General features: G+C 53.6%; 4 protein-coding genes across 4 annotated transcripts; 3 read left to right on the forward strand and 1 right to left on the reverse strand.

Annotated features, from left to right (window-relative positions):
* Positions 1–2,549: 2,549 nt before the first annotated feature.
* VTJ04DRAFT_7533 (uncharacterized protein) lies at positions 2,550–4,117 on the reverse strand (the record flags this gene model as incomplete). The annotated part of the gene is made up of 2 exons (XM_069365871.1): positions 2,550–3,717; positions 3,774–4,117. 2 exons carry the CDS (start codon positions 4,115–4,117, stop codon positions 2,550–2,552), a joined length of 1,512 nt encoding a protein of 503 aa, XP_069216862.1.
* A 713-nt stretch (positions 4,118–4,830) lies between these two features.
* Positions 4,831–5,577, forward strand: VTJ04DRAFT_7534 (uncharacterized protein; the record flags this gene model as incomplete). Its single annotated transcript, XM_069365872.1, has 2 exons — positions 4,831–5,497; positions 5,549–5,577. The coding sequence occupies 2 exons, from the start codon at positions 4,831–4,833 to the stop codon at positions 5,575–5,577; spliced, it is 696 nt and encodes a 231-aa protein (XP_069216863.1).
* A 762-nt stretch (positions 5,578–6,339) lies between these two features.
* On the forward strand, positions 6,340–8,017 carry VTJ04DRAFT_7535 (uncharacterized protein; the record flags this gene model as incomplete). The annotated part of the gene is made up of 3 exons (XM_069365873.1): positions 6,340–6,351; positions 7,439–7,738; positions 7,934–8,017. The coding sequence occupies 3 exons, from the start codon at positions 6,340–6,342 to the stop codon at positions 8,015–8,017; spliced, it is 396 nt and encodes a 131-aa protein (XP_069216864.1).
* A 35-nt stretch (positions 8,018–8,052) lies between these two features.
* On the forward strand, positions 8,053–16,207 carry VTJ04DRAFT_7536 (uncharacterized protein; the record flags this gene model as incomplete). The annotated part of the gene is made up of 12 exons (XM_069365874.1): positions 8,053–8,118; positions 8,641–8,668; positions 8,994–9,127; positions 9,208–9,258; positions 9,475–9,508; positions 9,591–9,628; positions 10,028–10,091; positions 10,182–10,934; positions 10,993–14,168; positions 14,226–15,005; positions 15,072–15,584; positions 16,109–16,207. 12 exons carry the CDS (start codon positions 8,053–8,055, stop codon positions 16,205–16,207), a joined length of 5,736 nt encoding a protein of 1,911 aa, XP_069216865.1.
* Between the last annotated feature and the right edge of the window lie 8 nt (positions 16,208–16,215).

Below are 16,215 nucleotides of genomic sequence, written 5' to 3' on the forward strand. Positions count from 1 at the left end.
GTCCCAACAAAGATGTACAAAGTAGCGGTGCGGCTCTGTTGCCGGGACGCTAACTTGACAGTTCACTAGGTTGAGAGGTTGCATTTAGCTTTGCAGCGAACCTCAGCTTGGTCAGCAACAAGAGATTGTTTGGTAATGAGACATTTTGGGGGCACGACAACCGGAAGAGATGAATCCAGCACGACGATCCTGTCCTATGTATGGAAGTCTCATCATGATGCACTTCCTCCAAGGTCGCCTGATCATTGTCTGGTTGGTGTTCCTGGGATCTCTTTTTTCGCCCCATTGTCCGACCCCCAACCTTGGGACCTGTAGGAACGGCGACTCACCACTGCCCCCAGATAATGTGGCGTTTTGCCTCATCCGGGGTTCTGGGCGATCGTGTTCCTGGCTTGACCGAACTCTGTCACCGAGCCTGACCGCTGGTCAACTCTGGGCTGAGAACCCCCTGGTCTGGAACCACGCCATCTTTGCACCCCGGCCGGTTTCTTCGGCATTTCCATCGTCAGCTCTCGTCACACTTCCCCAGAACTTGGAAGCGAAGAAACCCTGGGGAGTGTATGACAACATGACGACACGGCTTGGGCTGAGAGGGAAAAAATGGAATGGAAAATGGTCAGGCGCCTCAGCCACATCACAAACCCCAGTCCCACGGGCAGTCCCAGAACTCTGGGTCCCATGGATGCGCTGGGTTTGTTGGTGAAAGGAACCGTGACGATGGGAATGGAATGTGACAGAAGTTGGTCATCAGGTGGTCAACTGACCATCCAGTTTCCCAAAAACTATACCTGTTCCTGGATGGGATTTCTCCCTTGCCGCATTCTCGATGCAGGTACGGATGATACACAATACACAGCCTGCATTACCCATGAACCACATCATGGGAACTGCCTCTCGTAAGATGTTAGCGATGTTTGTTTGCTCATCATCACTAAGCCCGATCTCCAAAACGTCCGGGGTCCAGCGACACCCCCGATACCCGTCGGCAAGTGATGGCAAACAACGGGTGATGAGAGAACCAAGTGAACGGGGGGAAGATGGTGGTCGGGTACTTACTATCAATACACCCCTCTCCCTCTCAGACCACACCGGCGCATCGACACAGGCCCCCCCGACCCGTCAGGATGGGCCGACTGGGTTGGAGGGTCAGCTCCGACCGACAGCCGTGCGCCGCCGGGCTGAGTTGCCCAGATAGCCACGGCAATGGTGTTGTTGCCGCGGTACCTGCCTACTGTGTAGTTCAGGAATTCTTCGGGCACCGGGAACGACATGTTGCTGATGTACCGACCGAATTCTGTGCGAGGTGCAGTGTGTTAATATTTGCTCCGCATTGTGCTTGACTTGCTTCGGGATATTCTGGTGCTGAGATAAGTGTTTCAGCATGCGGTTGCGCAAGAAAAAAAACAAAATACCCCCATCTGATGACTGCAGCAAGTGTTGCAGCAAGTCAGGTTGTCTTCAGCGAGACAAACGCGCCCGATAACTCAGGTACTCCAGCATTCCATATAATTAATTACTTTGATAATTATAAACTATTTGGAGGTAAATATGTAGATTACCTAAAATTTAGAAAAGTTTTCCGTCCATAATGCAATGTGTCGGCGTCGCATGAGACTATTGCCGCAGTTCCGTTTGAGACAAACAGACAGACGACAACAACCGTGACTCGAACCACGACCACGGGAACCAAGGTATAAGGTGCACTTGTAGGGAAAAGCAGGGGGGTGTACACTTTCCATCAACCATTCCCTACCGTCGATGCCTCCGGGTAGCGTCAATCGCCAGGAACTCAAAGCTCAACGGCATATCCCACCGACCAATCTGGATATCCAACTCCAACTTCGCCGTCCAGAACCCACCTCTGGGTCTATCAATACAATTCTTGACTAACTGCCGTCGCCTTCACAACCCTCTCCCCATCCCCTTCAACCACTCTCTTGTTCCCGGCAAATGTACATATCCCACTCCTCTCATCCCGCAGTCCACTCTCATTCCGTGGACTTTGCGCCTTGTCACCTACAGTACCAAGAGGGATGAGGGGCGGGAATGAGAAGATGATCTGGTCCAGTCAGTGATCTTCGGGAGGTGACGTTGTATGGGGAATGACCACCATTGTAAGTGAGGAAATAGTGCGGTTGAAGGTGGTGGGATGGAGAGGATGTCGCTGGAGGAGAGCGACGCCGAGCGGATCACGTACCCGCCTGAGATATCAGGTGAGGGTGGTCTGGGAGGTCAGTTTGCCATCAATTTTCGGGAGTATAGGGATCTCACATGGTCTTTTCAAGCTCCATGGCCATGTGCTCTGCGGAGAAATTCACTGGCTCCTAAAGCCGGATATCGGACGCTTACCCTGCCTCTGCAGCTGCGTCGATATATATTTGAAGAGGAAAAGGAGCAACGCTATGACGCTCAATATCTACAGGGTATCAAATAACAGAGACCCCCAAGAACCCCAATTATCAAGTAGCCATACCCAATCCCATGTACAAGCCAGGAGAGGCTCTATCCAGCACGATTCCCATTGTACCACCCCGAGTGAATCCGCGCCATTATGGACGGAACACATGCCCAGTGGCAACCTCCTTTTTGCCCACGCCTCCCGCATCATTCTCCCACTTGTCCAGGGAATTTATCCCCGCCGGCCGGCCGTCCATCTTCCACACGCGACCGTCCTTCATGACGAAGCTGACCTTCCTCAGCGCCTTGGGGTCGGTGCGGGGATCGGTATCAAGCGCGATGATGTCGGCCCGGTTGCCCGGACACAGCCAGCCAAAGCGATATCCACAGGCGTCCCCTCCGCAAGCCAGCCAGCCCATGACCGTGGCAGAAACGAGGGCGTCGGCGAGGGGAATTCCGGCCTCTACCAGGATCTCCACCTCTCTGGCGTTCCGGCCGTGGTCGAACACTCCGGTGTCACCACCCGCGGCAATGCGCACACCGCGGTCGAAGGCGTTTTTGACGGCAGCTTTGCATCGCTCATACTTGGCTTGGTCAAAGTACACCTCGCCCGTCGCCAGCGTGGGTACCCAAATGGTCTTGCGGGCTTCCATCTCCTGGATCAGCTCCGTCATCACCCCGTCCGAGTCCTCAAATATATGCTCGACAGTGGTCACCCCAGCACGGACGGCCATGAGCGCCGTGCTCGCCTCTCCGGCGTGAGCTGCCACAGGAAGTCCGGCTCTCTTGGCCTCCGCCACGATCGCATCCAGTTCGGCGGGCGAAAATAGTGGCGTCACTGGATTTCTCGGCTTCCGGTCAGGCGGAAACAGCAAGGTGCCTCCCGGACCCGGAACGTCGGCTGGGAAGCGCATAGCCTGCCGGCGGTAGTCGGCATAGATCTTGATGACATCGGCGCCGTCAGCAACCCGCCTGCGCACGGCGGCAGTAACGCCATTGACACCATCGGCAGCATCGGAAACGCGGGGGAGGATCGGGACGAGAGGTGAACAGCCGGCACGAGCCAAGCGGTTTTCCGTGCGCAATTCGTAGCCGCCGGTGGAAGCCAAGGCTTCTGTGGCAACGAACAGGCGTGGACCGGGAATCAGGCCGCGGTTGATGCAGTCGCGCAGGCTGGCATCGGCGCATCCCAGGGCCTCGGTGCCCAGGTCTCGGTAAGTGGTGTAGCCGGCAAGTAAGGCAGCGCGGGCGTGGTTGGTAGCCCGGACGATGCGCTCGACATGGGATTCATCGCTCATCTGGTGGGTGTGGAAGCGATCTCTGTGTCTCAGGGTAAGCCATGGTCCGTGAGTGAATGCTATGAAGTAGGCACCAACCTGTCAGAGTGCAGAAGGATGTGAGTATGAGCGTCGACGAGGCCTGGAAGAACAACTTTTCCGCGGAGGTCTATGTCGACTGGACGCATAATTGCCGGATGGAGGTCGGCGCTGGGGCGTCGGTACAAATGGGTGACGGTCCCAGTCCGGGTATCGATTTCAATGGACACATTCTCCAGGAATTCTTTGCATCTGGGGTCGAAGAGCAGCGACGTGTGGATGGTGAGGATGTTCTGAGTGGTGACGCTGACTGGGTCGTCTGAGGAGGTAGACAGGGGAGTCCGGCAGGAGTCAAGGAATGTGTCGGATTCTATTCCATCGAGGACATTGTCGAAAGGTGCCATGGTAAAATCTATAGGAACGCTGATTAATGAAGGTGAGGATGAGGATGGTGTCGCTGGGGATGATGTCCCGGCTTGTTTTACGTGGAATTGGTCTTCTCGGGGTAAGGGTTGGCGCATGGTGGTTCTAGGTCTTCCCAGATTTGGGTGAACGACGATTTATGAGAGGCAAGATCAGGCACCGCTAACTCTGATACCTGACGGATACAGCAAATCAGGAGGGTGCAGGTGTCTTGGTTCCTTTATATAAACTCGGTCTTGAGCAGGATCAACCGAGTCTCTGAGACGCTGGGGACTCAGCGTGCACCTTGATGGCCACCCCAACCTCGCTTCTTGGCCAACGCTCAAAGGCATAATCAATGCAACACTATCATTCATAGAAATCCTTCCCTCGTCCCAAGACATGTCAGAGATGGGTGCATGCTTTGATGCATATCAACAGCTGAGTCTTGGTGTTTTGGGGGTTTTGAGAGACGACTTACAAGCGACTTACACGTCACTGACCTGCCGATCTCGGTTGGTGGCGTGGCACCCCTCCGTCTCCAAGCGGGCCAGTCGATTAGCCGCTTCATGACGTCAACAATTGCTCAGTCTTCAACTCAACGACCAAACAATTTCTTCATCCGCATCTTTATTCTCCCTATGATCCATTATCTCAATTTTGTCCCAATTGTTTGTACCAACAAGCATTCGCAATACAAGCACTAGTCCCTACCATGTCATCCGTTTCTCATGCCAAAGACCGAGATGCCGCAGGAAGGGTTGAGGGTGAGGAGCGCAGCGCAAAGAGTACCCTCCTTGAAACCGGTGCGGCCATGACCCAAGACTTCTCTCCTTTGAAGAGCATCTGCGGCCACTTGAATGCCTTCCACGTCTATGCTTCGGACCCGCGCCGAGTGGTCGAGGCGAATCATTATTGTGGCCACCTCACTGAGGACGTGCGCCAGTGCCTCCTCTACGACAGCCCGTCGCCCGGTGCCCGGCTCATTGGCATTGAGTACATGATCAAGCCTCACCTCTACCAGTCTCTGTCGCAGGAGGAACGCCGCCTGTGGCACAGCCACGTCTTCGAGGTCAAGTCAGGCATGCTTGTGATGCCTCAGCCCTCGGCTCTGGTCCCTCAGTCGCTCTGGGATGAGGCAGAAACATCCGAGATGTCAGAAGTTATCAAGCTCTATGGGAAGGTCTACCATCTGTGGCAGGTTGATCGTGGGGACAAGCTGCCCCTTGGCGAACCGCAGTTGATGACAAGTGTCACTGCGCCGGACCAGGTTCCGGGGCTCGAGGCTCTCATGGACGATCGTGACAAGAAGTTTCCAGGGTGTGACTGGAGGAAGAAACAGCAGTTGAGAGAGGGCATGGAAGAGCCTAGAATCCATCCTGGTAAGTCTTGTTGAGAGTCAAAGTTGAGGGTAGCTAACTTAAGTGATCAAGACGCCGATTATACTTGGAAAAGGACGTGATCCTCAGCATTTAAAGTCACCGTGATTTCAGTGGCCGGGTCGTTGGATGGTCTTCCAAAGAAGAACGGGGCACTGTTGAAGGGCAGGCCGGGTATGCTGAAGACCATTGTTCAGAGTAAACTTGTTTGTACGTGGAACCGAATACCATAACTTGCGTTGAAGGGAATCATCTTGTGACACGAGAAACAACTTCCAGGGGAGGGGAAGAACGGCGAAGGAAAAGAAGCAGGAACTGGTGGAGCGCGGAGGAGCGGGTTGAATCAGGAGAATCACTAGGTCCTCCGTATGTCATGAAATTTACCTGATTCAGCTAAATCCGGGATGTGAAGAAGAAAGGAAAAAGGTGAATGCCTTTGAAACCGGCCGTACCAACATCAAACTGGCAGGTGTTAGCTGTGTCGTAGAGGCAAAACGCTCTTTCCTGAAGTCGGCTTGAAGCAATGTCCAGGCGCCCAGGTTGGACCCACTCTCACGCACGGACCACAAACCAGGGAAATAAATCCCTGCTGCTGCCAAGCCTTCTTCCCCTCCTTGCAACCAACCAGGAAGCACCTGCAAACCCACAAACTCGGAAGATTCCGCCGATGCAGTAACCTCACTCGTTCTTGGCGTCCTCACCTCGATCTTTCTTCACCATCTCCATCACCACTCCATCCAGACTTCACAACGTGAATCTTCGCGTGCAAAGGTCACCAGTAACTCGGAACCCCAGCGGAGAAGTTATTTTGTTTTTCTTGGTTCAGAATAACACCACTGACCAAGATGCTTCGATTCGTAAGTACTTCACTCTCAGCTTTCCCTCCACCCCACTCTCGATCTCCCCGTTTGCTGCTCTCCAACTCTCTCACTCTTTTACTATCTCACTCCCAAACTTTCTTAATCCCACATTCTCATACCCTTTCTCTCTGTCATTATCTCAAAATTTGACTGTATTTCTTACTTTCTATTTTTTTTCTTTTTTACTCTCCTGCTCTTCTCTTCCCCATTTTCCCACGCTCAAACTCTCTCACTTATCTGTTTTCCTCTTCACCCACTTCTTACTTTCTCACTTGCCCATTCTCTAACTCTCCTACCTTCTCATTCTCTCGCTCTTTTACTTTAATTCTTCTACTGTATTACCTTCTTTCACTTTCTTACTCTCTCACCTTTCTACCCTAACACTTTCTCTCTAACTTTCTTGCTCTTCCACATTCTCTCCTACGTTCTGACTCTCCATCTTTCTCTCTTTCCTACCTTCCTACTACTTCCTCACTTTCCTACTTCCATACTGTCCCACTTGTTGTTTTCTTGCTCTCTGTCGCGGGAGTGGGTGCGAGTGATCACTGCATTATCATGTCAAAAGGTGGAGCGTGGACTGGGCTGTCAGCGCCCGTCTAAGACTTTCACCATGACCGTGACACTCTCCTATTTTTTTGCTTTCCCATCTTCCTACTCTCCCACTTTCTTACTTCCTTACTCTCCTACCTTCTCACTTTTCTGCTTTCCGACTTCCCGCCTGTCTTTAATGATCTCCAACTTACTCTCCCACTCTTTCATTTTCCTGCTTCCGTGCGTTCCCCCTTTAAAACTTCATTCCTAATCGCCGACTTTCTTACTCTCCCACTTTCTTGCTTTCTCACTTTCTTACAACACTGTTCCTTTCCTGTTCTCCTACTTTTTTTCTTTCCTACTTTTTTTCTTTCCTACTTTCTTTCTTTCCTACTTTCTTTCTTTCCTCCTTTCTTACACTCTCCCACTTTCTTACTCTGACACTTTATCTCCTGCTTTCGAACCATCCTCTTCACCCATTCATTCCCGACACGATGCATCCTTCTTGCCTTTCAGACGTAACCATGGCTCTCATCTAACCTCCCCTCAACAGCACAAACCCCTTGACATCATCACCCTCTTCCACAAGGCCAGCTCTCCGGCCTCGGCGAGAGTGGTCGCCGCTTTGCGCAAGGCTTCTGAGGCTGCCGCAGAATCCTCCGCCGCCAACTCGTCCGGCCGTTCTGAGTTCCAGCTCGACATCACTGAGGCCCCCCCAACTCCCGACCAGCTGCAGACCATCTTAGGCTATGTCGGTCGTCAGGGAATCCCTTCAGTCGTTACTGGCGCCAACGATGAGGCTGAGGCCATGAAGAAGTTCAAGGAGAATGTCGAGAACTTCCGACGGCCTGTGGTATGTTCAGCCCGATTTCCTTTCCCATTATGCAATCCTTGCTGCCTTTCTATTTTTGTGATGCTGCCTTATACCGCTTTGTATCGTGGTTGGTTTTCTTTGCGGATCGTGATTTGAGCGGGTGCTTGCATTGTCATAGTATGCATCACCTTGTCAGCATTGGTTCATGTAAACGCCCGCTAACCCCAGTTACAGGTTGTTGACTGGAACAACGGCAAAGTCGTTGCCAGTGAGAATGAGTCTGAGATTCTCAAGATGATCAACGCCTTGCCGAAATAAATGGACTTTCGTGCAATCTACCCAATCGGGACAACATGGCTTTGAGGAACCAGCAAAACGGGTCACAATCTGCCTTACACGGCTTCTCTACTCTCTGTACTGTTATCAAAAATATCATTTAAACTTGCCTTTGATGGCAAGAGACTTTCTTTGTCTTCAATAATCACGGCTCTTCACGTCACCAAAGACCTCTTATATGCAACTTATGCAATCATGCTGGGACTTCGACTTCACCCCTGGCTAAAGATATTATGTACAAGACCTTTGACATCCTGCAACCTCCAAAATCGCGGAAATCAAGAGTCGTGGATTGAAAGAGTCACAGAAAACAAGAGTCGCGGAGAAAGAGAATCGTGAAAGAAGATAATCGCGGGAATATTCGCGACTGTTAAGATGGGATATTCCAACAATATGGAAGCGGCATCCGGACATTGCTCACAGGCGGCTGACCAAGACTGCATTTAGAGGTGGTCTTGATCATCCTCACCATCCGCCATCTTCATCACTTTGATGCATGGGTCTCGAACGACGCACCGCTCCATGTTCCAGCTCAGATCATCAAACCTAACATACTTCTTGTCTGCCTGAGCGCCTTACCCACTTTGCCATCTGACCCTGCTCAGGGTCAAGGCAAACGCCGGACTGAGGTTGGTATGTTTATTTGTTTACATCCCCCTGACCCTCTCAACAACTCGTCAGATTGACATCACTGCCTGGTCACACCTGGTCTGCTTGCACGATCTCATCAGACCCCTTTTCCTACTGTCATTCCCCTCTCCCAATCCATTTGGAGATCCTTTGGTCAAGGTGTTCTTCACCACTGTCCTGCCTTTGCATGTTTTCTTCACCATCCCCATATTCTCAGACAAAGCTTTGACCACCTTCCGGACATCGTCCCCTTTTCCCTCCATCGTGAAAACATTTCCCCGTCCAGTAAGGTCGTCCCTTTGTCTGACCTGGAAGCCTGAGAACTTAGGTTTTCTTCTTTTCCACAACCCACGACTACACACATTTTCCCCCAAACAAACTTCGCACCTCACGACAAAGAGTTTTTTTCCCCTCTTCCACAACAAACAACCAACTCCCACACCGTTCAGCACACAGAAACTTGTAAGCTTTCCTCCAGCCTGATTCCTTTCCTCGCCGGTCTCATACGAGATGATCTTTTTCTAACCTCCTTCACTTTTTAGTCTCACCAAGTCATCGTTCTCCTCTCGCGAGAAGCCACTTCCAACCCGACGGTAAGTTCGTCATCGTTGTTGCTGCGGAGACCGAGCCTTGCGTTTGCGAGACGAACCCCGACCTTGTGTCAATCTTTTTGCCGACTCGCATTGAGTTCCGGCGGATCACGTTGATGTTGGGGGTCTACCCGCGACTCGTGATGAGGTTTGACCGACTCACATTGACTTCCTGACTGTCTTGATGTTTTGACCGACCTGCGGCTTATGTTCTGGCAGACTTACTTTGAGCTCCAGCCGACCCGCGACTCGCGTTGAGCTTTGGCCGACTTACCTTGATGTTTTCGCTGCCACCGATTTCTTGACGACCTACTGACCCCAACTCTTTACTTCAGCTTCTTTGACGTTGGCTTTCCGGCTCGTCGTTAGGTTGGTATGTATTGGACCATTTCTTCATCGGCTTCATTTCATCCCATCGTAACCTTCTTCTCATCACCACCTTCTCATCATCACCACTTTCATCCCATCATCGCCTTCATCACATCATCACCTTCATCTCGTCGTGGCCGTCATCTCATTGCCACCTTCTCAACACCACCTTCTCATTGTCATCTTCATCTCATCATTGCCTCCATTTCATGGTCACCTCAATAGTCGATCCTAACATCTGCCGATTGTTCAGATCGGCCTGTTTCGCACACTTCAGAGCATGACACTGAGAGTTTCTGAACTTGGAAGTTGATTTCCTTTCTTGTTGAGCGTGAGTCTCCGGTCTAAAATTCATTTTTTTTCATCCTCTCCGAGCCTAATCGTTGACATTATTTTTTAACAGTCACCAAGATCACTTCTGTGGACACCCACCCTTACGCTTGCAATTGTTGCATTCAACAACCAAGGTGAGTATCCCCAGGTGCCTTCTTGTGATTCCATCCAATACTCTCAGCACGAAATCCGATCTCGGGACATTTCTAACTTGTCTGGAGCAGTCAAGCGAATCACGATGGAGGAAAGGGCTATTAAGGAGGCTCCTCTTCCGGCCAAGTCAGCCATCGACTGGAGCTTTGGCACTGCTGCCAACGAGGTCAAGATGCCCCAGCCTCACATGGGCTTCTATTGGGGAATGCCTGCCGACGCTCCTTGCATCTTCTCGATTCATGGAGGAGTGAAGAAGCCCCGGACGTACGGAATGCTGAATGTCCCCCCTCGTCGCCACTATTTGTGGCCCGATGACCAGCTTCTCGAAGCAAGCACCCTTATTCGCTGCCTCCATGGCGACAAGGCCAAGTCAATTGTCCGTCCAGTGATCTGGGAGGACCTTTACAAGTACTTCGATCCTGTCGATCTGTGGACCCGAGGTGCTTGGAACCTCTGGCGTCTCCTTCATCTGCTGTGTGATGAGAACGAGGCCCAAGTCACCCCGATTCACATGGATCCCGACTACGTCAACGAGATTATCGATTGGGCTTATGCCTGGTGCACCAACATCAACAACCAAGCCAAGCTCCGCGCTTGGAACCAGAAGAGTGATATCCTCACGCTCATGTCAGCAGAGGACTGGAAGAACCTGGATGGATGCAGCGTTCGGGCCCTCACCATTCTGCGCCACACTTTGGGCAAGTGGCACAATGAGTACAAGAATGGGGACGCATCTACCCTCGATGTTCTTTGCCATGCTACTCGCAACGAGGAAGCCGACATTAAGGATGTCCAGCTTCCGACGCCCACTTGTTCCAGGGATGGTATGTATCACACTTACTTTGCATCAATCTTGCTTCCTTGTGTTAACTCCTTCCAAAGACAACGCTATCTCTGACACCTGGGAGTCTGCCAGCGCTCTGGCAGGTCTGCCTCTTCATGACCGCCCCTGTCGTCTTTCGACCTCGTTATCGGCTGATCCCTTCTCCGTGCCCAAGTCTGAAGTTTCCAAGAAACCCTTCGTGTACCAGGCCAACGCTGCCATTGTCATCGGTAATGGCACCAACTATGACAAGAACAGCCGCCCCAAATTTTCATTCGAGGATTATCTCGAGGAAACGAGGACTGGCAAGAAGAAGGCCACTGTCAACATCGCGCAGATTGGACACCAGCCTGTGCCTCTCGACGCTGGCATCTATTACCCGGACCCGTATCATCTTCTACCCTGGCCTCAGCATATCCCGGTCGCATTTGACACCACCTCTCTGTCTGGTCCTGCTTACAAGCCAGACAACTTTGCTGTCCAGCGGCCCACGACCCAGGTCACCCCACCTCAACATCGTCGCGTCTGTCAAAACTCGCGACACAACACGGCGGGTGCTTCTCACGGGACCTACCAGATTTGCCACTGCGATCGCTGTGAGAAGGCAACACGCACCATCCACATTTCGCAGATCACTGTGCCTGACACCGTCGCGGATGCTGAGAAGGCCCTGATTAATTACTTCTCGAAATGGGGTTATGTGCAGTTCTGTGATATCAAAAAGTCGAATGGCAGTTACCATTTCGCTCTTCTTCGTTTTGGGAACCCCGATGCTCCTCCTGCCGCTGTCATTGGAGCGAAATCAGACCCCGAGAAGGCCAATCATCCCATGTTGACAAGCGCAACGGTCACCTATGCGGCATTCTCCAGGCACCTTATCCGCGAGCTCAAGGCTCGCCGTGGGAGTGATGTGAGTCAGCTTTCGATCAGTAGCGGAAGCCCAGGTTGGAAAGGCAATGGCCGCGCCGGCTATGCCAGCCGTGTGCAGGCCTTCCAGTCTCTTGGTACGCCCTGCCGACCAAGTCGCATGTCTCCAGCCAGGCAGACTCAGCAAAGCCCTTCAAGGATGCAGCGGTTCACGACCCCTCAATATCCCGGAACCCAAGGCATCGCTCATTCGATGCCAGGCCAGCAGTATGTGCCATCATACCAGACCAGTTTCATGGGATCGTCGTCTGGTCCAGTCCCGCCGCCCTGGGGTGGCCCGTTCCCCCAAAGTGGCTGGTCTGGAATGCCTTATCCCATGCCACCGCCGATGTTCCCTCAGCCTCAAATGGTGGCTCCTGGACATTATCAACCCAGCGTTTACTCGCCACATCAAGAGCCGCAAGTCTTCCAAGCTCAAGTTCTGAACGTGCATGAGACGTTCCCTGCTCATCCTCTGCCGGTACCGCCTATTTCTCCACCAACTCACGAGTTTCAGGGGCCTCGCATCACTGAGATCACTGAGGTTACTCCAGCTCCTGTTGTCGCGCGTGAGGACGGCGACAAGAGCGCCAACGTCGGTCGCGCCGAAGATGAGCAATACTCGCCCCTGCAAACCAAGCCTCCGTCCGACGAGGCTGTGTTTGATGACGAGACCAAAGGGTCCGTGTCCATTGCCGGAAGCACAACCACCGGCACCGGCACCGGCACAGCTATTCGGGTTCGCCTTCCCACCATGACGGAGGGACAAGCCAAGATACTGTTTCCTGCCAACGGCGCGATCCCCGTGAGCAGCCCTATTCGCCGCATCACGTTTGGAGATTTTGTACCTGCTGATGGTACGTCGTCGGACGCACCTGCAAGTGGCCCCGCTGATACACCCACCGGGGGGTCCCCGGCTGTCTTGACAGACTCAAGCACCGATACACCGGTGACTGCAGTGCTGGTCTCATCTCCTGCTGGTCCCTCTCCTGCTCCTGTGGCTGAGAGTGGTGAGGTGGCTTCCCTGACACCCACTCAGGTCGCGGAGAAGCCTGATCCTGAATCCGCGACAACTGCTGCTGAGAACGCGGATGGTGCCGAGCAAGCCACTGAGGAGAATGCGTTCGGATGGCAGCTGGACAACACCGCCTCCAGCCGGAACTCGGGAGATGTGAGGCTGGACCCGGATTTCACGGGCACGGTGATTCGGCGTCGTCCTCGGCACCAAAATAACCGCCTACCCTGGATGGGTGGTGGTGAACGCCGGAGCAGCCACAGCAGCAATGGATTCTCGCGCCCTCCGAAGTTCGGCCCAGGGAACAAACGCCCATCCCCTCCGCGACTGTACCCGCAAGCGCAGCCCCAACCGTATCGACAGCAGATGGGAGGTGCTGCAGGCCCTTGGTACCCTCCCCACGGGTACCATATGCCTCCTCCTCCGCCACTGCCACCCCCGTTCATGATGTTCCCGATGGAGGGTTGGCAGGGACATGGCTACAGGACTCCGATCCCCATGGGCCCGCCTGTTCATATGGGCACGCAGCCGCCACCGCTTGCTCCTGGGTATGGCGCGCCAATGGGGACATTTCAACCAGCACCGATGGGGACATCCCAGCCAGTACCGGTGGGGACATCTGAACCAGCGCCGTTTGCTGGTGGAGATAAGCGCAAGGGCAAGAAGCACAACAAGCACAAGCACGACCGGAACAAGGATGCGCAGCATTCTGCAAAGTCTGGCGTGCTGGCCACTGCAATCAAGGTTGTCGCTAATGGCGATTGCACTTGGCAGTACGGTCCTGATCCGGCTGTTCAAGCTTCTGAGCCAAAGCTTGTTCCCCAGCAGAGTGATGTGCCGACCACTCCCAAGCAGGCCACTGCCCCAGCCACTCTCAAGGCTGTCCCCACGACACCAAAGACCCCTTCCTCCGTCACTCTCGGTCGCGAGTCTATTCCTTGGGACAACCTCTACGATGCAACCCCCTTGAGGCAAAGGGTGCCTCGTGAGAGTCAACCTGACCACCAGGCAGAGACATCCTCTGAGCGTCAGGACCAGTCTCACTCAGCTTCGTGGCATCAAGACGACCCTTTCTACACCTCGGCCAGTGAGACAAAGGATGACACTGGCCATCAGCAGCACAAGGACAACGGCAAGGATATCAAGGACACCAAAGCCAAGGACGTTAAGAACGTCAAGAACAAGCGCGGGTCAAAGCGCAAAGGGAAGGGCAAGGAGGCCGAACCCAAGTTCGATGACCCCTTTCACGATCCTGTGCCTGACCGTGTGTCAGCTGCTGACAATGGTCCGACTCCAACGACTGCCGACCGCGCCGTGACTTAGGAGTTGCACGGTGCTGGTCATGAGAGCCACGACAAAACTGAGGACAAGGCTAGCCAGAAAGCCAACAACGAGGCCAATGTGACCCAGGCAGTTGGTGACAACACGGGTGTTGACACGCCCAAAGACAGCCAGAGCGTTGCCGACGACACGGACAGGACCACAGGCAGCAACAAGAGGTGGAAGCACAACAAGTGGTTCAAGAACAAGAAGAGCAAGGCTAAGCCTGTCAATGCTGTCAAGCCGGATCCCGGCACGGATGACGCGACCAAACCTGATGCAAGCAAGTCCGAGGAGAGCAAGACCAAGGACAGCATTCCGGCGTCTGTGAAGCTGGACACCAAGCAGTCCGATACTGGAGCCAACAACGAAAATCGCAAGTTCAAGCGGAAGGGCAACCATGGTGCAAGGTCTCGCAAGTCATCTCCTGTTCACCACGAGACGAAACCCTCTGCCACGGCCGACAAGATTGCAGAGACTGTCACCACCATGACCACGTCAGCCCCGCAGGTTACCGGCGGAGACAATAACAACTCCAGGAATGATGCTCGCACCACGAACACTACGCAACTCGAGCAAACACACGACACCCAGAACCGTCGTGGCAGTTACCGGGCCAATGCAGGCGGTTCACTTCACATTCCTCCTCAACGTCGCCGTGGCGCATGCGGTGGAGGACCCGGGTTTGTGATTGGTGTCCGGCAGAATCGGCCTGACGTGCGGGATGTCTTTGGCCTCGATGGCCGCGGTTCAGGCAACGACAGCGCTGGTGGTCAGGACGGCGGCGGTGCTAGCGCTCCCCATGGAGGTGACACTTCCGGGGGCGGAAGTGTTCTTGGGAGCAGCGCGGCGCGCCGAAATAACAACAAGAACCAGAACAAAAGGTCACGGGAGTAGGGTTCTGGTGAGTCTGAGCTGAGGAGGGGGGATGTTGAGGAGGGTGGTGGGAGGACGGGACGGGATGGAGCTGATGTACGATGCGTCGCGGATGGCGCGGACGGCGCCGTGGATGAGATGGGTGCTGGGTCTGTGAAGGGCAATAATGAGAATATTGGAGAGCAGGGATTAATCGGGTCAGCAGGACATGAGGAGGTTGGTTCGGGCCGGGCTGGGACGACGGAAATCGCGGGCCTTGTTCCTGAGAGGGATGATGACCGGGATGAGAACAGGCGAAAACAGAACAAGAAGGGCATGAACAAGCGGAAGAAGGCAGCCAGCAAAACAGTAACTTCAGCACCTGTCCCACCATCTGCATCAGCATCCGCAACCCCGCCGCGGGAGAAGTGGCCCCTCCGGCTGCGGTGGCCGGGGCGTGTTCACGACAAGAAACACACCGAGGCACTCGTCGTGATTGCCTTTTTCGCGTCCCTGCTCCTTGCAGGGTTCTTTGTTGAGGCGCTTTCCGGCGGTGTCTCTCGGCCGACCAAGGCTGCCGATCCCCGGCACAAGCATGACCGCCGCCCGTCGCGGGGTTGAGTGTGCTGGCTGTCGCGGAGTGGGCTTGTGCGTGTCGCGGATTCGTGGTTTGGGGCATGCTGGTCGCGGCTGAAGTGGTTGGGTTGGTTCTGGGGTGCTGGGAGGTCTTGGTGTAATGGATGGATGGTTGGTTGCTTTTGTCTGTGTAGGATGTTCTGTATCTAGTTGTTAAACAAGCTTGTTTGAGTAACTCCCATGTCCTATGGCCTCTTGGATGACCTGTGAGACTGCCCTTACGACGTGGAGTGTATTGGAACGATACGTGCAAGGTTATGTTTAATCTTTGACAGGAAAACCACTGAGCATGCTGTCAAAACAGAATGACAAAGGGGTTAATAGTTTTCCGCATTCTCCTCGTCAATATTAAATTTGTCTCCCGACCATCATCTGATATCATTCACCCGGTATCCTGCCCGAGCTACATGGCCAAAATCATCAACATATTACCAAACAAATAGTTCTATCGCCTTTTCCAAGAGTTTTGTTTTCCTTCCCCATGCCTCCCCCCTGTGTCCAAACTCCCAGCTCCTAAGTATATGCCAAGCTCTCATGGCTGACCCCGTGG

The sequence above is a fragment of the Mycothermus thermophilus genome, assembly GCF_041956435.1.
Source record: "Mycothermus thermophilus strain CBS 625.91 unplaced genomic scaffold VTJ04scaffold_5, whole genome shotgun sequence".
Lineage (NCBI taxonomy): Eukaryota > Fungi > Ascomycota > Sordariomycetes > Sordariales > Chaetomiaceae > Mycothermus > Mycothermus thermophilus.